The 22613-nt window shown below is 37.5% G+C and overlaps 1 protein-coding gene and 1 pseudogene across 1 annotated transcript in view; one reads left to right on the forward strand and one right to left on the reverse strand.

The window, feature by feature from the left end:
* Positions 1-5330, forward strand: part of LOC122067528 (G-type lectin S-receptor-like serine/threonine-protein kinase LECRK2) — a 7402-nt gene extending 2072 nt beyond the window's left edge. The window contains exon 2 of the mRNA XM_042631375.1: positions 2731-5330. Coding sequence (XP_042487309.1) covers positions 2731-5154 — 2424 coding nt within the window. The 3' untranslated portion in view covers positions 5155-5330. The remainder of the gene's footprint in view (positions 1-2730) is intronic.
* Positions 2604-2770, reverse strand: LOC122067530 (annotated as a pseudogene).
* Positions 5331-22613: the final 17283 nt, after the last annotated feature.

The raw sequence follows: 22613 nt of genomic DNA on the forward strand, positions 1-22613 counted from the left end.
TTTTTTTTTTAACCAATGTGTTTGGGCCAACTTATGCATACCTCGACTAGTCCTTGGGGAGACTAGCGTAGCAACCCACCACTACAATGAAGAAAGTTTCTTGCCACAATTAAAGTGTGGGGTCTCATGTATAGAACGTATCGTGCAAGCTTTGATGACTAAAAATAGATAGGCCCTCACAGGATTTTGGTCCTATGCTATGACGACTCATTCTAGAGTTATATCAAGTAAGATCGTAATATGCAAATGGAGAGAGTTTCTTGCCACAATTAAAGTGTGGGGTCCCATGTATATAACGTATCGTGCAAGCTTTGATGACTAAAAATAGGTTATATCAAGTAAGATCATAACATGCAAATGGAGAGAGTTTCATGCCACAATTAAAGTTTGGGGTCTCACGCATAGAACGTACTGTGCAAGCCATGATGACTATAAATAGATAGGTCCTCACAGGATTTTGTTCCAATGCTATGATGACTCATTCTAGACTCTAGAGTTATATCAAGTCAAGGTCATAACATGCAAATGGAGAGAGTGTTTCTTGCCCCAATCAAATCGGAGTTTAAATTGCTTATAGTGAGCATCTCACGGATGAAAGCATTCGAGCACATGTTTCAAAGCGTTTTCAACCGCTCGATGCTCATTACATTGATGCAATGACTGTAGACGATTTTCACACATTAAAACGTGGGGTCTCACTAAGGATGTGAATTTGTAACCGAAACCGTTTATCGAAACTGAATCAATCTGTTTACACTGAAACCGCAAAACCGTTTAGTACATGGGGCGGTTATGGTTTAAAGTTTCAGGCCGATTAGCTAAACGGGTTGGGTCGGTTTTAACCGCGGAACCCGTTGGTTTCAAACCGAATTGAAACCGTTTATACTGAGCCGTTTAAAACCGTTTAAACTGTTTAAACAGATCCGATTAATCCGTATAAGAATTAAATAAAGAAGGGGCAGTAATCCGTATAACAATTAACAATTAAATTAAGTGTCCATCCTTCTTTGGTATGATTTATTGCAATTCAATTCAAGTTTAGGCTTTAGATCATGAACTTGTAATCCATATATGTTACTATGTTATTATGTTATCATAGATGGGGTGTTTTGGTTGAACGACCTGTCATTTTAATATTTTATGCTGTAGAAGACTGGATTTGGATGTTGTATGATATTAGCTCTAAATGTTTGAGAATGGCCATGCAAAGAAATACCTCTAGATTATCAAATTAAGACATACCATCGTTAATATAGAATATCTTATTTATGTTTGCCAATTATTTTTTGATAAGTTTATGAATTTCAATTTAGAGATGGTTGCAAGTTATAACAAACCGATTGTGAACCGTTTTACAAACCATATGGAATAAACAAAAATTGAAACCGTTTAAAACCGTGAAATCGACACCGTTTAGAAATCTTAAAAATCGAAACCGTTTACTAAATGGTCAAAGTTTTAAAAAGTGGAACTATTTAGTAAATTATGCGATTATGGTTATAGTCAAATAAATATGAATCGAATCAATCTGAACCATTTGAATCAAAACCGCACCGTGTCACATATAAAACGTACCATGCAAGTCATGATGACTAAAAAGTGTTGACGAGAGGAGATGCCACTAAATTCGAGTGGGTCCAATCAATACTCTACAGCGTAAGGAGAGGTGCGTGACTGTTAGGAACTTTAAACAACTTCAACTAGAAATCTGGGGCTCACAGATAACTAGTCAGTCTCCTATAATCCAGAACTAGGCTATCCAGAATTAGACCATCCATTCATTAATAGATGAGATGGTATTGAGATCTGACTTTTATATTGAATAGTAAGTGAGACGTGATAGTTTTAGTGTCAGATTGCCTAGGTACTTATTGGTTACATACCAGATGGAATCAGACTGTTAGCTTCGTTACAAAGATGGTACCGATTTCAAATGGTTCTAGAGATCATAAAAAATGGAGAATAATATCAGTGATTCCTAATGAGATGGTTTTATTAGTGTTATGGATCTTGTCAATGTCATGAGCTCATCTAAGGCTTCCTACTTTAGAAAGCAACCTAGAATATAGAACTAGGATGGATTTTATGGTTTTATTCTTGCAGACTTTCATGTAAGTTTCCCAAAATAACAACTGAGAATTTATGATGACCAAATAAACAAGTGTCAATATAGTTTAACGCCATCAACAAACCAGAATATAGTAACAAAACTAATGGTCTATTAGCTAAAACCTCCACAATAATTAAAAAAAAAAAGACCATCAAAATACATCACTACAAGATCCACAATAAAAGTATTTGAGTTGATGAGTACAAGTACAGATTACATTCATGCTAGGGTTTAGATCTTCTCCAGTCCGGGGTGATTGGAGAGGGACCGTCCATAGTTTTGTATCTATTTCTCTTCTGAATTTTGTTTCCTATTTTATCTCTCTTGTTTTCTTTTTCTCTTTCCTGCTTTGTGTTTGTCTCTCTCTCATTGGTCCCTCTTCGGTCACCACTCGACTGGAGAGGAACTAAATTCTGCATACCATGGCATCCATGCACATCCCCATGTGACGTCTTCAGAAATATTGTGTCTAAACATGTACCTACACCAGCAGGGAGAGTTGTTTTTTCCTTTTTTTTTTAAGAAAAAAAAAAATTCATTAATGTGAGGAGGATCCCATCTTGCGGTATCCGTCTGGAATTCCCCACCTAATTAGTTTTTTATTAAACTGATAGGAATAGATACAACACTTGATCTTAGCCAAAAGGCCAAGAAAGATATCTCACTTAATTAGTTTGAAAAACAAAGAAGTTGGACTTGAATTCGGAGGAGCCCACAAGTCTTCATGGGTTTCACCTTCAGGCGAATTTGCGTTTGGGTTCCAAGCCATCAACAATACGGATGCCTTCTTGCTTGCCATCTGGTTTGAGAAAATACCTGAGAAGACTGTAGTTTGGTATGCAAATGGAGATAATCCAGCACCCAAAGGATCAAAAGTTCAGCTTACCAGTGATGGTAACCTGGAGCTCAACAACCCTCAAGGAGAAGAGATATGGAAGGCCCAATCCCAATCCAGTGTTGGTGTCACCTATGGTGCAATGCTTGACACTGGCAACTTTGTGTTGGTGGATACAAACTCTGTTCATATATGGGAGAGCTTCAAAAACCCAAGTGACACCATTCTCCCTTCCCAGATATTAGAACTGGGTGGCATGCTTTCTTCTCGACAACCAACCAACTACTCCAGAGGAAGGTTCCAGCTCCGCCTGCTTAATGATGGAAATCTCGTTCTGAATACTATAGCATTACCAACAAACTATGCCTATGCTGCTTATTATGTAAGCAACACTTATGCTTCTGGTTATCAAGTTGTCTACAATGAGAGTACAGCCATGATTTATATTCAAAGCAATGATGGAAGCATATTATTGTACCTCACAGTTGAGAGCATACCCTCTACCAAAACCCATTACCACAGAGCAACCATTGATTTTAATGGTGTTTTCACGCAATATGCTCGTCCTAAGTCCTCTTTGAGCAGCAATGTTGATGAAAGTTGGTCCATCATCGGGTCTATTCCTGATGACATTTGTTCTTTCAATAGTCAGGATGTGGGCGAAGGGATTTGCGGCTATAACAGTATCTGCAAGATTGTGCAAAGTCGACCTGTTTGTGAATGCCCAACTCAATATTCCTTAGTTGATCCTAACAATATATTGAGTGGCTGCAAACCTGACTTCATACTACAAGGATGCTATGAAAATGGATCAGGATCCCAAACTGAGATTTTGTATAGGATGGCCGAGTTGCTTGACACGGATTGGCCGAATTCATCTACCTATCAAAGGCGGGAACCTTATACTGAAGCAGATTGCCAAAACTCTTGCTTGTATGATTGTCAATGTGCAATAGCCACTTTCAATGACGGGCACTGTTGGAAGAAGAGCCTACCGGTTAGGAATGGGAAACAGAACAGTGATGTAGCTGTGAAGGCTTTCCTCAAAGTCTCAGCAGGAAATAGTACCCAGAGAAATCCTCATCCTCCTTCAGTTCCAGAAGATTATAACCCTGGTTCAAATCCTAATGAAAAGGAGAAAGCTCAAGGTTTGTTTAGTGTTGTTGCAGCTCTGCTATTAGGTGGCTCACTATTTTTCAATTTAATTTTTCTAGCTGCAATTTTTATGGGGGTTCTGATGTACCATAAGAAACCAAAAGAAAAGGTACAAAAGCCAATTTCCTTAGAAACAAATCTGCATTCTTTTACTCACAAAGACCTGGAAGAAGCTACAGATAGATTCAAGGAAGAGCTGGGAAGAGGAGCTTTCGGTGTTGTCTATAAAGGGGTCTTAGGTTTTGATTCTAAACTTGTAGCTGTAAAAAAGCTCGACAAAGTGCAACAAGAGGGAGATAAGGAGTTTAAGACTGAATTGAGCGTGATTGGCCAGACCCATCATAAGAATTTGGTCAAATTGGTTGGATTTTGTGAGGAAGGACAGCATAGGCTCCTGGTTTACGAGTTCATGAGCAATGGCAGTTTGGCAAGCTTCCTTTTTGGATCGTCAAGGCCAGATTGGAACCAAAGAACCCAGATTGCATTTGGTATTGCAAGGGGGCTTATGTATTTGCATGAAGAGTGCAGTATCCAGATCATCCATTGTGATATAAAGCCTCAAAACATACTTCTTCATGACTCTTACACAGCAAGGATTTCTGACTTTGGATTGGCCAAGCTCTTGATGACTGACCAGAGTCGAACTAATACAGCCATTAGAGGGACCAAAGGCTATGTTGCATCTGAGTGGTTCAGGCACATGCCTATCACAGTGAAAGTAGATGTGTATAGCTTTGGTGTCATGCTTTTGGTGATCATTTGTTGTCGGAGAAGTGTTGACCTAGAAATAGGTGATGATGAGAGATCCATTCTGACCGATTGGGCTTATGATTGCTATCGAGAAAGAAGGCTAGATGCTCTGGTGGAGAATGATATGGAAGCGATAAATGATATAGAATGGCTGGAGAGGTTCCTCAAGGTAGCAATTTGGTGTATTCAAGAAGAGCCATCACTAAGACCCACAATGAGGAAGGTTGTACAGATGCTAGAAGGAATTGTTGAAGTTTCTGATACCCCACACCCTTATCTTTTCGTCTCAGTTGCTGAAACTTGAAACATTTCTGTTTTTCTACATCCAAGTAATGTCTCACAACTCATCTCAATTCCTTTGCTTCATCATTTACTTAGCCTTTACTGTATTAAGATGGTAATTATGATATCTATTTTGTAATCAAGTTTATCTTAGTTTTGAGATTACAGCCCAATACCATAATTTTTGTGAGTTTTAAATTTGTGTCACAAGGAAAGGACTGAGCTTGAACATCTTGAGGGTTTCTTACAGTGTGGAACTAGGAAATAGAATAAGGCTAAGCCCAAAGGAACATTAATAATATGCGATGGGATCCCTGAATTTTATTAATAGGTTTGGTGTAATGTTTAATATAGGAGTTCACTTCCATTAGCTCGTCCTAAAAACGATATCTAGAGATGGGGATTTTTTTTTTGGTAAAATCTAGAGATGGGATGATGAACATATGACATGGAATACATAAATATGACATGGAAGTATGTATTCCAGGTCATCAGACTAATATAAGATGCAGGTAATATACAGAAATAATTGTCACTGTACATAATATATGCCTAAATTCTTTAGAAACCAAGATGATTTTTCGTGTGGACTTGAGGACTCAGTCTTGGGTTATATCAAGTCAAATTCACAACAGTACATGAAAGTGAATGCTGTCAAGGTCATAACATGTTTGAAAGTGAAACCCAAACCACCAGGCATCCCTATTCCCTCCATCATGGTTTCAAGTATTGGTTATATCGAATTGATATTGGTTGAGATCCATATTGATATTTGATCGATTTGAATCAGTTATTCATATTATTTTAAGATAAAATTATATTTTTCTATAAAAACTAATAACAAAAGTAATATATACACACCAATCTGATCCAATCCGGTACCTAAATCCACGCTTATGACTCACTAGCTACCCGGATATCCATAATGAGACAATGGTCTGATAGATTTCGAAATATTGATCATAGTGATAAGCTTACATTTAGAAAAAGTACAAGAATTACAGACTCATCATATAAGGGGAAGCGGCCCAGCTGTGATCAACCAATTAATTAGTTTTCAATCTTTCTCCAATTACTTAACCATAGGTGTGGAAAAAAATAAAGTTGATTAGACAATAATGAATGACTGTTTGAGGGAAGGGTCACTTACCCTTTTAAATAGACGGAGTGCTACTTTTGAATATCTATCGGATCGTTTTTTTTTGGTAGAAATTTACCGGACTGTTATTGTAAACTCTTCGCTGGAGAGGGGGATCCGGATTCCGGAGTCATCTTCTTTTGGGATGAGCTCCTAACTCAATGAAAATTGGGTCTAACGCAAGTACGGGGAAGGTTGATCTGTTATCTCCACTTCTTTTTTAGGCCGGATCAGGTCCTTGTATGAGAACCTGATCTTGGATTCTCGTACGCTTAAAAAGTGGATACATATATTCCACTAAAAACTATTACTTGGATTATCTAGAGTTTCGTTGCCTCTTTTTATCTCTCTTCCGATTTAAATGTTATACCATCTTATCTCTCTTTTAACTTAAATACTATTTTATATAATTTTTTCTATTATTATTTTTTATTTTAATTAACCGATTCAAACAATAATAATACAAAACACACTCTTTCTTCCAATTACTCAATGCTATTCTCTCAATGCCCCTAGTGCTTGGGAAGAACCACTACTCGCAGTTTCTGTCCGAGGAACTCAAACTGATCTTTGCCAAGTGGTTTGATAAAGATATCAGCCACTTGCTCTGTTGTGGAAACAAACTCCATCCTTACTTCACCTTCCATCACATTGTCTCTTAAGAAATGATACCAGATAGCAATGTGATTCGTTCTAGAATGCATCATCGGGTTTTTGGAGATGTTGATAGCACTAGTATTGTCACAATATAGTGGCATTTCCTGCATAACCTCCACACTTAGATCCTTCAACATCTGCTTCAGCCATAATACTTATGTACAACAAGATGTAGCTGTAATGTATTCTGCCTCTGCAGTTGAAAGAGAGACTGACTCTTGCTTCTTACTATGCTATGCCACCAAGCTGCTCACCACCACTGGTGCTCTTCCTGTCATCTACACATCTAGCCCAATCTGCATCTGAAAAAGCTAATAAACTAAAGCTCTTGACTTTCGGATACCATAACCAAACTCACTAGTCCCTTTTAGATATCTGAAAATTCTCTTCACTGCTGTCACGTGTGTCTCTTTTGGTCCCGCTTGGAATCTAGCTACCATGCACACAGCTTGTAAGATGTCAAGCCTACTAGCTGTCAGATATAATAGGCTACCAATCATTGACCTATACGAGGTATGGTCAACTGATGGAAAGTCATCTTCCTTGCTCAACTTACACCCAGTCATCATAGGTGTACTAACTGGCTTGCAATCTTTCGTGGTAAATCTCTTCAACATCTCCCTCGCATACTTGGACTGAGATATGAAGATACCTTTCTTCTTCTGACTAATCTACAAACCCAAGAAGAATGACAGTTCACCCAATATGGACATCTCAAACTCATCTTACATCCTCATTGTAAAATCTCTGCATAACTCATCTTTGTGACCCCCAAAGATGATATCATCTACATACACAACCACCACAAGCTGACTGCTTTCTTCAGTCCTGATATAGAGATTACTGTCCACTAAGCCTTTCTTGAAACCTAACTTACACAAGTAAGAGTCTAATCTGGAGTATCATGCCCTTAGAGCTTGTTTCAAATCATACAATACCTTCTTCAATCTGCACACAAGAGTGGGATCCTCACTCAGCTGAAACCCATCAGGCTGCTCTATGTAAACCTCCTCTTCTAAATTTCCATTAAGAAAATTTGATTTTACATCCATCTGATAGACCTTGAACCCCTTGTACACTGACAAAGCCAAGAACATTCTGATAGCCTCAAGTCTTGCCACTGGAGCAAAAGTTTTCTCAAAATCAATGCCTTCCACTTGAGCATACCCCTTGCATACAAGTCTTGCTTTGTTCCTCACCACTTAACCATCTTCATTGAGTTTATTTATGAAAACCCATTTAGTACCAATCATATTCTTGTCAACTGGCCTAGGGACTCGATCCCAAGTGTGATTCCTCTCTATTTGATTAAGTTCTTCATTCATGGTCTTCATCCAACTCTCATCATTACTTGCCTCATCAACAGTTTTTGGTTCAATCTTCGAAAGAAGAGAGTAGGTGTTGGTCTTCATTCTTCTAGTTTGAATACCTACAGTGGGGTCACCAATGATTAACTCATCTATTCCCTGTTGATCAACTCTGTTGTGTCTCCTCTACTCATCTGAATCTATCTTAGTCTGTTCAACATCAACTTCATCTTTGCTTTTGGGTCTACTATCAACCAGGTCATTCTCATCATCAAGGTCTTCAAATTCTAGAAGTTTATTTCCTGAGCTTGAAGGAATATCCATTTTTTCATCAACTGTAACATCAACACTCTCTACAATTTTTTCAAGTCTGTTGTTGTAGCATCTATAGGCCTTACTTGAAGTAAAATAGCCTAAAAATATACCCTCATGAGCCCTATCATCAACCTTACCCAAATCTTATGTTGTGTTCTTGATGTAACACTTGCTACCAAAGACTTTGAAATGTTAAGTTGTAGCCCTTCTTCCAAACTAGATTTCAAATGGAGTCTTGCTTTCATAAGGTCTCAACATACATATGTCACGGATGTACATTATAGTTAGAACTGCCTCATTTCAGAACTTTTTACCCATATCATTCTCTGCCAACATTGTTCTAGCTATGTCCTGCACTGTTCTATTCTTTCTCTCTGCAACACCATTTTGTTGGGTTGTTCTTGGAGCTGAAGTTTGTTTCCTGATTCTATACTCATAGTAGTATTCTTCAAAATCATCCCAACTGTACTCACCTCCTCTGTCAGATCTCAGACACTTTATCTTCTTCCCTATCTGATTCTCAACTTGTTTTTTAAAGATCTTAAATCTTTCTAAAGCCTTTGACTTATGTTTTAAGAACATCACCCACACCATTCTTGAATGATCATCAACAAACAACATGACGTATCTCTCTCCTGAGGTGCTAGGTGTCCTCAGAGGACCACATAGGTTTGTGTGAATCAACTCTAATGGTGAACTGGAATAGTACTCCTTAGACTTGTAGGAGATTTTGGTTTGCTTTCCCTTCTGACAAGATGCACATATAGGATTGGAGAGCTTCTTCATCTCTCACTTCCTTCTTCGAAGAAATCTTGAAATGATTCTTGAAATCAATATGCCGAAGTTTTCTGTGCCACAACCATGTCTCCTCATGTATGCTGACCATGCAAGAATCTTTCTCTAACTCTGTTAAGGTGTACAGGTTCCTTGAAGTTCTCTGTCCAGTAGCTATAACCTTTCTACTGCTTGATCTTCTTATCTCACACCCTTTACTAGTGAAAGTTACTTCATGCCCCTTGCCACAAATTTTACTCATGCTGAGAAGACTATGTTTGAGCCTTCAACATACAAGACATTAATGGATTTCACCTTCTCATGGTTCAGACTTATGGATCCCTTCCTTGTAATTCTGACACCATTGTTGTTGCCAAACTTCATAGATCCACCTTCAAAGTCATGTAATTATTCAAACCTTTCCTTATCTCTTGTCATGTGACTTGAGTAACCACTATCAAGAATCCATGGAGTAGAGTCTCCTTGAGCCTTAAAAGCTCTCTGAATAACAAATGCTGCTGCATCTTCTTCATCTTCTACTCTCTCTCTCTCTCTCTGAACCCAGACTTTCTTGATAGATTGAGATTCATTTGCTTTCTTCTGTCATGAGAATTGCCTCTCTATCTCATCTTCTTCTGTGTTTCTTAAAACTCTCTGCTGACCTCTGTTCTCCTGTCTTTGTGGGGGAAACACAGTTCTACAATTCCTTGTAATATGTCCAAGGTTGTTGCATCTGTAACATTCAATTGATTCCTCCATGGTGCAAAAGGATTTCTATCTACATAACTCTTTGGACCAATGTTAAACTTGCAATCTGAGATCTTGTGTCTAAAAGTGTTACATTTGTAACAATAACCTTAAAAGGTGTGCCTCTGCATCATAGGTTCCATCTGTCATCTGTAAGGAGGTCTGAAGTTGTCAAATGCTCTAGGTCTCTGTTGAGGACCTTGACTATATCCATAGCTCTCTGCTCTCCTACTTGGCCTTGCCAACTGTGGTTGTCTAGCATGGTTAGTCTTATGGAATATAGATGGATTTTCTCTTCTGATTGGACCAGTTTGCACTCTATCTTTTTGTACTTCTCTCTTGACATTGCCAACAGTAGCAACATGTGCCTTCCCTCTTTGAGCATTCCTGTCATTGACTCTGATAGTATTATGTACTGTTCCCTTATCATTTGCTTTGGTATTTTTGAAAGATTCCTCAACAAATTTGAGCCCAAATTTAATGTGAGCCGATCTTTGAGCATTGATGATGTCATTAAACTTCTTACTGCTAGGATACTCTTTTGGAGTAGAGTCATCTTTAACATCTTCATTTTCTAAGTCTTCTCTTTCAATCTTAGTTCTCCTATAGTCTTCAACCTTAGCCTTTAATAAGACTAGCTCATCTGCATAACCATCAAATTGTGCAAGAATCTCATATTGCTTCTCTAGTTGTGCTTTCAAAATCACTTTCTCTAACTCAAGAGTGTTGCAGTCAATGGTCTTCTATGAGAGTTGATACTCAAGATCATATAATGTATTCCTTAACTTATTGGATTGATCTCGCTACTCAAGAACTATTTGTTCTTGCCCCTTAAGGTCTTGAGTGACCTTTTTCACTTTCTTCCTTTCTCTTTTAAGCTCTCTAAGGGCAACTGTGACTTCAGCCTCCAGATGTGATTTTTCATCTTCCTCTTCTTCTTCTGTAGAATCTTCCTTGCTAGAAGAATCTTCTTTGTTTTCTTCCACATCTATTGAGACCATGAACATAGCCTCATCATCTTCATCATTAAATGATTTTTTAGACTCTTCATCAGATGTGTCACTACATTTCTTAGAAATCAAACTTTTCTTCTTGTCCTTGCCTTTCTTATATCTGTTTGAAAATAACTTCTTCTTTCCCTTGAAATGACTTTTCTTTTCACTTTCATCTTCATCACTTTCTATTTTTCCTTGATTAGGACACTTGGCTGTAAATTGCCCAACCCTTCCATAGTTGAAGCATTTGAAAGGTAACTGTATTTTCCTGTTCCCCTTTTCAACTTTCTGGTGAAATGAGTTGTAACCTCATCTTCACTCTCATCAGTATGCTCCACAGACTGCTTCTCTTCTCCTTGATTTTCAAGTTTTTCATTGCCTTGAAAGCAGCTTGTTTGTCAGTGGACTTGCCCTTTTTCCATTTCATTTCAAGAGCTGTGAAAGTGCCATGCACTTGATCAAGAGTGATAGTGTTTAGGTCCTTTGCCTCTTCAATAGATGACACCTTGGAGTCATACTTGGGCAATAAAGATCTCAGGATTTTTTGACAAACAACTGAATCCTCTAGATTGGCTCCCAGACCCCTAATAGAGTTGACCACTTCATTTACCCTGGTCATACAGGTGTTAATATTCTCTCACTCTTGCATTAGTAAACTTTCAAACTGACATCTGAAGGTCTGAAGCTTTGCTTTCCTTATCTTTTCATCTCTTTCATAAATGCTCTTCAGTCTTCCCCAGATATCCTTGGCTGAGTCACAATCCATTACCTTAGCCATCACTCTCTTATCTAATGCTGATAATATTGCATTCACAGCCTTCTGATTGTAATAATAAGCTTTCTGAGCTTCATTGTCAACTGGATCTCCTTCAGATTCCTTGTACCCAATCAGAACTGGTGCCCAAACATCATAACCTAGTGAACCGAGGTACGATTGCATTCTCCTCTTCCATAAGATAAAATCAGATCCATCAAACTTTGGTGTATGTCCTGAATAGCCTTCACCTACTATACTGTCAGTGCCACTGCCTCTGGATCATTCAGCTGTTAATCAAACTGTCACTGAGTATCGGCTCTGATACCAATTGTTGTATCCCGACAGTCACTAAGAGGGGGGTGAATCAGTGAGTCCAATTCTGATCCCCAAAAACCTGTTCGATGTCTGGCCAAGAAAAACTTGATACACCTGTCGTATACACACTCAGCCTCTCATAAGCACTTCCAAGTGTGCACACCCATTCTGTATTCTACGAACTTCAATATAAAAAGTAAACAACAAGCACCCACAACACAGGGTTTTTACGAGGTTCGGTAATTTATCTACATCCCTGGAGTAGTGCCTATAAAGGCTTCTGTTTGAGATTTTAAAATGTAACCGCAAGCGTACGGGTCAGTGTAGCTACGGGTCAAACACATGGAGAGCAGCCACTTTATTTTTTTTTTTAATTCTTTTAATAATACGAAAGTGAACTGATTAATGATTGTGATCTAATTCTAATTACCGTCCTAAATATATGTATCTAAAATAACGTCTTAACCATTCATCATCTAAGAATTTAAATATGCAAACCACTTAATTAAAATTAAATAAATAAATAGCTGAAAATAAACACCCCACACAATTAAAAAGCAATGAAAGAAAAAAATACTGAAATAAAAATAAAGTAAAAGAAAGGGGACAAAGCTAGAGAGAGACTCACAAGTAAGTTTCTCTACTTAGTCCGAGGGACGCATTATAATATGAACTTCCCTACTTGACCAGAGAGTCACTCTTACAAAAGTTACTCTACTTGGCTTTAGGGAAAATGAGACAATTAAAATAAAAATAATAAAATGATGATTTTATGGCTAGGAGGGTAAAAGCCAACACATACACTAGCCATGAACCTTGAGAGAAAGGGATAGCAATAATGTAATGACTGAAATTAAAATCCTAAATTAAGAAAGAAAGGGCAGTCAGAAAAGGGAATGAGAGGGGGGAGAGAAGACTACTGAAGGAGCCTACTTATTTGAACTTCAACCCTTAAACTGAAAACTTGATCGATTTGAGATACTACCAGTACTAAAAACCAGATCTGGAATAAACCAAATCTGAAATTTCTAGTACTAGAGATAACAAATCTGAAGAAAAAAATTGAACTTGAAAGACATGCTTCATAGCTTGTTCTTGTCACCTAGAACTAAACCTAGAACTAGAACTTGAAAATTACAACTTCAATTGTTTAAACAATAAAAATGAAAGGCTGAATAAAAAACAAAAGTGCTTGCATTAATTGAATAAAAAGAACTTACAAAAGTTTTTAAAGCATAAACCTAAAACTAGAGCTAGAGAAAGAGAATACTAGAGAAAGAAATAGAGCAACTAAGAAAAAACCCTAGAAGAAGAATGAAGTCCTCCTCCCCTTGTGTTAATTCTATTATATAGAGAATGGGAGAAGGAAGCTAACGATTTTAGCTTCTAAAAAAAGAAAGATTTTTTTTATCTTGTTAATGAAGTGGAGGAGAGAGAAGAGAGAAAACATGTGGAGAGAGATCTCTCACGATTTTTCTTGCCTTTTTTTCTATTTTTTCTACATTTTTCTATTTTTCTCTCTCTTCTTACGCAAGAAACCCCTTTGGCCCATTTTTCTTGCTTGGATTTAGATAATATTTTATTTTAATGGAAAATTCCATCATTGCCCTTATCTTTTTTTTTTTTCTTCTTTCCTATTTTTTCTCTCCCTTATTCAAACTTGCGTACAACCATCTTAGCTGATCTCCTTTAAGTGATGAGTAGGAGAGAGAAAATCTTCTAAAAAAGATCTCAACAAAATGGCAATTAAGAGGTTTCAACTTGAGACCTCCTATTAAGTAAAGGATTTTACACACCACAACCACCAACTACTCTTGGTAGTTGTTGTTATCAAAAATGAATCTTCAATCACTTAAGGATGTGATCCATTGATCCTTGTTGGTATTTAAAATATTCCTTATACTCTTGGTACAACTACATATGGGCTGGTTTTGCATCTCGGTTCAGTTCTGATCCATTATTCTTATTTCTTGTCCGAAAAGAATAATCACTTGTACGGTTGATCAAACAAATGCGTACTTGCAATTGAACATGTCCATCTTGCTCAGAATTTCATCTTCTTCACAACCATGAAAAGAAATAGGACCTCTTTATATGTAAAATTAGAGAAATAACGCCCGATAGTCCTTAAGGCCTTAAAAATATAAAACCTGTAAAAAGAGAGTTAAACCCAAGGTAGCTCCATTCTAAATATGTAAAATACATGTTTTACTACACTATATTTCACACATAAATGTTCTCATCATAATTTCCCCACACTTAGACTTTGCTAGTCCTCAAGCAACACAAAAAGAAAAAGAATAAAAACAAAAAACCTAACTCACTTTCGTAAGAATCACGATTGCACTTAGCATGTGCAACAAGCTTTTAAACCCCTGGGTCACCCCTAGTGGACGAGTTGTGTCTCGTGGGTGTTTGCAGTGAATATACACCCAAAATTCAGAATAAACAAATCCCAACCTTGGCTAAAGGTAAGGGCCATACCAATCCGGAGCAAAGATAATTCATCTTACAAGGGACCCCCACACTTGAACTTTTATTACCCTTTATCAATTCCAGGCACTAGCATATTTCTTAATTTGGAACTCACTTCGTCTCTTCCAAAACATCCTCATCTTAAGGCAAAACCACTTGTGAAGAAATAGGAAACCAATGACTAAGGCGTTGGAGTGTTTTTGACCAAACATGTTACCTAACATTAATGATATTTGCATATTTTATTTCTCATTTTTTTGCTTAATAAACTCTATTCTACTCCACTACTTTTGGCCTGAATGACATGGTGAAGCAAACACTAGACACCCAAGTTACTATATAGCTTCGATTTTTGCATATGCCCACAAAGACAGTGATGCTAGAGTTCTTTCAGAAGTTTCCTCCCTAGGAATTTCGATCAAGACACCACGCTTCCTGGGGCACAATGCCCTGTCTAGTTCCAAGAGAATCAACTCTTATTCTTTTTTATACCGCATTTCACACTTCATTTAAAATTGTGCATTTGTCAACTCATGCCAAATTAAAAAGAATGTCTCAACTCCAAATTAAAAGTACAAGGAATCCACAGACTTACATTTGGTCCAACACCATAAAACAAAGGTTTTTTATTTTTCAAAAAAAAGTCCCATCTCAAGACAAAGGCTTGTTTCTCTCTTCTCAACAGGGTTTTTATACATTCAAAATGGATACCTTAATCAAAACTTTTATTTTCATACATCAAGCAACCGAATGGTATGATCATTAGCCAAAACCCAAAGTAGGACTTCATCCTTAACAAGCTCAAAAATAAAAAGAAAAACAAACAAAATAAAGTTAAAAAAGTAGAAATTGGTTTCTCTCCCCGACACTTAAGTCATGCAATGTCCTCAATGCATGGAAAGAATTAAAAGCGAATACAATGCAAGGGGGTCATACCTGATTAAAAGTTACTCATCAGTATAATGAGGTTTATGGAGATCCATGACCTCTTCACTACCAGTAGTAGGAAATTCGAGGAACGGTTTCAAACGCTGACCATTAACCTTCAAAATTACTCTTGTTCCAGGATTTAGAATCTCCACAGCCCCATGGGGATATACATAATGAACAATAAATGGTCCATCCCATCGGGATCTAAGCTTACCAAGGAAAAGATGCAATCGAGAGTTGTACAATACGACCTTATCACCAATTGTAAAAGATTTACGCAGAATGTGCTTATTATGGAAAGCTTTGGTATTTTTCTTGTAAATCCCAGAACTTTCGTAGACATCATTCCTAAGTTCCTCTAACTCAGATAGTTGGAGCCTACGATAAATTCTTACATCAGACAAATCAAAGTTAAGCTTCTTGATGGCCCAAAAGGCCTTATGCTCCAACTCAACTGGTAAGTGACAAGCTTTTCCATACACCAAATGGTTGGGAGACTGACCAAGGTTAGTCTTGAATGCAGTCTGATGGGCCCACAAGGCATCAATGAGCCTAAGGGACCAATCCTTACGATTGGAATTAACAGTTTTCTCCAAGATATGTTTGATCTGCCTATTAGACAACTTTACTTGGCCACTAGTTTTGGGGTGATAAAGGGTAGATAACTTATGGGTGATCCCATACTTTTTTATTAAGGCATCAAAAAGTCAATTATAAAAATGAGTACCCCTATCACTAATTATTGCACGTGGTGCACCAAAGTAGGAAAAAATATTCTCTTTGAGAAACTGGACCACCACTTTGTGGCCAATAGATTTACAAGGTATGACCTCTATCCATTTAGAAACGTAATCAACAGCGAAAAGTATGTACGAATTCCTAAAGGAATTGGGGAATGATCCTATGAAATCGATGCCCCATACATCAAAGATCTCAACTATCAAAATAGGGATGAAGGGTATTATGTTCCTCTTATTGATACGGCCAAAAGATTGACAGGCTGGATAAACCTTTTAAAAATCAAAAACATCTCTAAAAAGAGTGGGCCAACAAAATATACATTGGATAACCTTTGCGGTAGTCTTCTTAGGTCCAAAGTGTCCACCATATACATAATCATGGTAAAAAGAGAGAATAGAATGTTGCTCATGATCAGGAACACATCGTCGGATAATCTAATAAGGACATATCTTAAACAAATAAGGATCATCCGAGAAAAAATGCTTAACTTGGGAATGAAACTTATATTTATTTTGGGTGGACTAGTGATCTGGAGTCATACCTGAAACTAAGAAGTTGACAATGTCAGGAAACCATGGTTCATTGGACATTGTAAATAACTGTTCATCTAGAAAGTTCTTGTTGACTGGAGAACCGACAATCAAGAAATTGGGAAGCCGGGATAAATGGTCTGCAACTACGTTTTCAACCCCTTTCTTATCCCTAATTTCTAAATCAAACTCTTGCATAAGTAAAACCCACCTAATGAGACGGGCTTTGGCATCCTTCTTCTGAACTAGGTATCTAAAAGCAGAATGATTAGTATACACCACCACATGTGAATGAACTAAGTAAGACCGAAACTTTTCTAATGTAAACACAACAGTTAAATTTTTTTTTTCAGTGATTGTATAATTGAGTTGTGCATCAGTTAAGGTCCTACTAGCATAGTAAATGATAACGGGTAACTTATTACTCCTTTAACCCAAAACCGCTCCTATAGCAAAATTTGAAGCATCACACATTAGTTCAAAAGGTTAAGTCCAAACAGGTGGTTGAACAATGGGTGCATTGGTTAACTCTTTCTTAAGTTGTTTGAAGGATTCTATGCACTCTTTAGAAAACTCAAAAGTTTGATCTTTGGTAAGTAATGAAGTGAGAGGTCATGCTAACTGACTAAAGTTCTTAATAAACCTTCTGTAGAAGCCCGCATGCCCTAGCAAAGCCCGAACATCCTTAGTAGATTGAGGAGGTGATAAATTATCAATTAAATCCACTTTGGCTCTATCTACCTTAATTTCCTTCTTGGATATTAAATGGCCTAAAATATTACCAGATTTAACCATAAAATGGAATTTCTCCTAATTCAAAATCAAATTCTTAGATATGTATCTTTTCAAAACTAGGGAAAGATGATGAGGACATTCAGAATAGGAATTCCCATAAATTGAAAATTCATCCATAAATACTTTTAAGAGTTTTTCGACCATGTCAGAAAAGATGTTCATCATGCGTCGTTGGAACGTAGCAGGGGTATTGCAAAGCCCAAAGGGCATACACCTATAAGCAAATGTTCCATATGGGCATGAAAAAGTGGTTTTATGTTAGTCCTCTAAAGCAATTGGGATCTGGTTATAGCCGAAATATCCATCAAGAAAATAATAGTATTCATGTCCAGCTAACCTCTCTTACATCTGGTCAATGAATGGCAATGGAAAATGGTCATTCCATGTTACCACATTAAGTTTTTTGTAGTCTATGCACACTCTCCACCCTGATTGGACACGGATTGGAATTAGTTCATCATTGTCATTGGGAACTACAATCACCCCATACTTTTTAGGCACTACGTGAACTGGGCTTACCCATTGGCTGTCAGAAATAGGATAAATCATTCTATGATCCAAGCACTTTAGGATCTTTTTCTTAATAGCTTCCATCATCACTGGGTTAGCTATTCTTTAGGGTTCCGTGGATAGTTTGAAATCCTCCATAAGATGTATATGATGTTGTACAATAGAAATGCTTATACCCTTGATATCAGCTATGGTTCAACCTAGGGCTTCCTTATTATCTTTTAATACTTTAAGTAACTCCTCTTCCTGACTAGAAGTCAAATTTGAAGAAATTATTACATGAGGAGTCTGGTCAAGCCCTAGGAAAGCATACCTCAAATTATATGGTAACTCCTTAAGATCTAGCTTAGGGGGCTAAACTATGAAAGATTTGGGAATGGAATTGGAAAGGGGCCTAAGGGCTCCACAGGTATATGAAGACTCAAGACTTCAGAAAAGAAATTTTTCACTATCATCATCCAACTCATCCATACACTCTTGGAATTCTGAATCAAAATCAATATCAAAGTTGGTAATTAAATCATCTGAAAATCCTAGAAAATCCTCAAGTATATTGATATCTTCCATATGTGGTTGCTTGCCTATCCTAAACATGTTAAACTCAACAGTTTGGTTGCCAAAAGATAACCTTAGGAAACCATTCTGACAGTTGATTAATGCATTACTGGTAGCCAAGAATGGTCTTCCTAGAATTATTGGGATCTCATCCTTGGTTGAGAAGGGCTTGGTATCTAACACAATGAAATTAACAGGGAAAATAAATTCCCCCACCTTTAGTATGACATCCTCAATCATCCCTTTAGGAATCTTAACAGACCTATCCGCCAATTGAAGAGTAGTTCCAGTGGCTTTTAATTCTCCCAATCCTAGTTGCTTGTACACATGATAAGGTAAAAGATTCACACTTGTCCTAAGGTCAAGTAAGGCATGCTCAATGTATGTGTTTCCTATGACACAAGATATGGTAGGGCTCCTTGGATCCTTATATTTGACTGTTATAGGCTGAGTAATTATGGAACTTATGTTACCTACCAAAAACGCTTCTTTGGACACACTAATGATACGTTTGTGAGTACACAAATCTTTCAGTACCTTTATATAGGCGGAGATCTGGGATATAACATCCAAAAGAGGGATGTTCACTTATACCTTTTTGAAGACTTCTAAAATTTTATTCATGGAAGCAATCTTCTTTTTGTTTACCAAGCGATTAGGTAATGGGACAGAAGGAATATAAGGACTGTTAGGGATTTTCCCTTTTTCAAAAGAATTATTTTTGGTTTCCTCAACCAAATCATCTTTCATTTTAAAAGAATCTTTAGGTTCATCAGACGAACCTAGAACAAGAGGCACACTTGTGTCCTCAACTGAAAGAGAGTTAACAGGAGTAATAAATGGGAAAGATTTAAGAACGCTTTGTTGGTACTCTCTACCACTCCTAAGGGCATAAACAACATTACATTGGTTAGAGGGCCCTTGTTGGGTCTGACCTTATACTATATTCAATTGTGCATTAGTTGGTACTTGTGAACTAACAGGTTGATGATGCCTAGGGTTAAGCTCTGATTGAATGGGTAAAGTTCCTTTCTCCCTTTCATGCATAATTGAGATAACTTGGGTGAGTTCTCTTATAAGATTTTGATGACTTATCATGAGGAGGGACATAATTTTTTTCAAGTCACTTATTCTACTTGCCTCTCCGGTATTGGTAAACCCAGGGGGTTGCTGATAAGGTATGCTTGAATCTCACGAGTCTCAAGAAATCCTTCAACATTGCTGGCTTGATTCAATCAAGGTGGAAAAATTCAATCAAGGTGGGTATTTTCAAACCTGCCTTTGGGATACCATTCCCTTGGCTGTTACCATGGGGTTGCAGCTACTTGGCTGCAACCCAGGCAGCAATGAAATTTTTTCCGATTCTTTCATGCTGCATTTTCAGTTGTCTTTGTAAAATGGTTTTTAGGTAGCTTCAGTACTTTCTTTTGTGTCCTATTTATGGCTTCTTTTCTAATTATAGGTGTTCCATGGGGGGTTTTTGTATACATCTACTAACATGCCGCAATACAGCTATCCCATTTTTCACATTGATATGCCCCTTGGCTAAAATTGAATCTAATGTTATTAAGGCAATAGGCACAACTCATGAATCGTTTAGGCCAACCTATCACTTGAAGCAATCCATGAAGCTAGGGCTGTGTTTGATTGAAGTAATGTATAGTTTTCAATATTTTTTTAGAAACACATATGAATAAGCTATAGAATTTCTATAGATCACAATAAGATCCAAATATGCGAAGTAATCCTATCATGTCAGGTTTGTTAAAGCATCTTCTTAATATGAAGATCATAGACGAGGGTAAACCTTGGACTGTGGGTGCCATGCCCCTTGTGCCTATAAAAAAACACTCATTAAATCCCTTGGTTTTTGAAATTTTTTTATCTGTGAGATATGATTAATTAGTAGATGCAAAGAGAATGCATTCAACAGTTCCTTTATTTATTTATTTATTTATTTATTTGCTTTCTGCAATGTTACAAGTCCGATGTATTTAATAATGTGCTATTGTTTCCAACTTGTCTTTGGCAAGTAAAAGGGAAAAAAAATTCACATGGCAAGGTAGTGATATATAATTTCTTTCCCAAGGCTCTAATTCTCCTTTTATCTCATTAATTTTCTTCAATCACCATTTTCACATGTTTTCCGGTTTCAAGGTAGTTATAGACAACCTATATAGTTGAACTTTTTCCATGTGTTTTCTATTTTATGAATTGTTTATGATTGGACTCTGCTCACTTTAGGAATTCTTAGGGTGCTAAAATACTCTACGCAATATAGAATGCTCTTTTGTTAGATCCAGCGACTGTAAATATGTAAAAGAAGAGAGGAATACCTATATAACTTAAAACAAAATGGTCCTCACAGGATTTTGGTCCTATGCTATGCTATGAGGACTCATTCTAGAGTTATATCAAGATTGATTGGTTTTTTTTTTCTTTTTTACCAAGGTGTTTGGGCCAACTTATGCACACCTCGACTAGTCCTTGGGGAGACTAGCGCAACAATCCACCACCACAATGGAGAGAGTTTCTTGCCACAATTAAAGTGTGGTGTCTCATGTATAGAACGTATCGTGCAAGCTTTGACGACTAAAAATAGATAGTCCCTCACAGGATTTTGGTCCTATGCTATGACGACTCATTCTAGAGTTATATCAAGTAAGATCGTAATATGCAAATGCAGAGAGTTTCTTGCCACAATTAAAGTGTGGGGTCTCATGTATAGAATGTATCGTGCAAGCTTTGACGACTAAAAATAGATAGGTCCTCATAGGATTTTGGTCCTATGCTATGACGACTCATTCTAGAGTTATATCAAGATTGATTGGGTTTTTTTTTTTTCTTGAGAAAATTGCATTGTCACCCCCCGAACTTTGGTCCTTATTCAACGCCACCCCCTGGACTTTTTGAAACGTCAAAGCCACCCCTTAAAAATTCAAAAAATTCCAAATCGGTCCCTGCCGTTAGCCGACCGTGTTAAATGAATGAAAACCGGTTAGTTTTTTTTATAATATACCCAAAATACCCCCACCTATTGTGAGAGGACAATATTGCCCTCTCTTTTATTTGCATCTTCTAAACCCATCTCCCATCTCTTATCTCACTCCTCTCACTCACTCAGTCGGACAAGAAGAAGAAGACGACGACAGTACGGTAACCTGCAACTCGATTCTCTTCCCTCCGGCGTGCGATTCTCTTCCCTTCGGCATGCGATTCTCCCCCCTCTGGCGTGCAAAGCTCTCTCCCCTCCGGCGTCCGAAGGTCTCCCCCTGAACAATATTGGCTTCTTCTGTTCTATCTTCCCTTGTCAAATGTCGTCTATATCGCTTCATGTACTGACTTATTTTCTATCCTTTATCTCTCTGCCTTGATCCTAATGTTCTACAACATAAATTATAGAGGCTCCGGAGAGAAAACCCAGAGAGATAGAGAGTTACTCTTTAGTCTTTATCTTTCTCTCTCCGTGACTCTGCCCTTATCCTCACCAGATTCATCCGCAGTGAAAGAAATTTGTCCAGGTGGGCATGTGCTGAGGAAGCCATAAACAAGCCATGTACTCATTAGCTTCAGCCATAGTGAAAACAATTTGTCCAAAATCCACACGTTCCCAAAGTGGTAATCATTGCCATAAGAGGAAGTAACCTGAGAACTCCATCGCCACCATCACTCTAACCAAAACCAAACAGAGAAAGCTGATGAATTGCAAACAAATATTCATAAAAATTCAAACAAAACTGAGCTCAGGGACTTGGGCCATTATGATTTAACTTTAGATTGTTACCCTCACAGTGACCTTATGTGATTTGGTCAACAGGTACCCCTTTCTTCAAATTACAACACCGCACTTTCCGACTGTCTTGGCGTTGCTCTTGTTAGTACCTGAGGAAGCATGCACAAAAGTAAACATCACAGATACAGTGTTGGATAGAGAAAATCA

This window comes from Macadamia integrifolia, unplaced genomic scaffold (genome assembly GCF_013358625.1).
Source record: "Macadamia integrifolia cultivar HAES 741 unplaced genomic scaffold, SCU_Mint_v3 scaffold2959, whole genome shotgun sequence".
Taxonomy (NCBI): domain Eukaryota; kingdom Viridiplantae; phylum Streptophyta; class Magnoliopsida; order Proteales; family Proteaceae; genus Macadamia; species Macadamia integrifolia.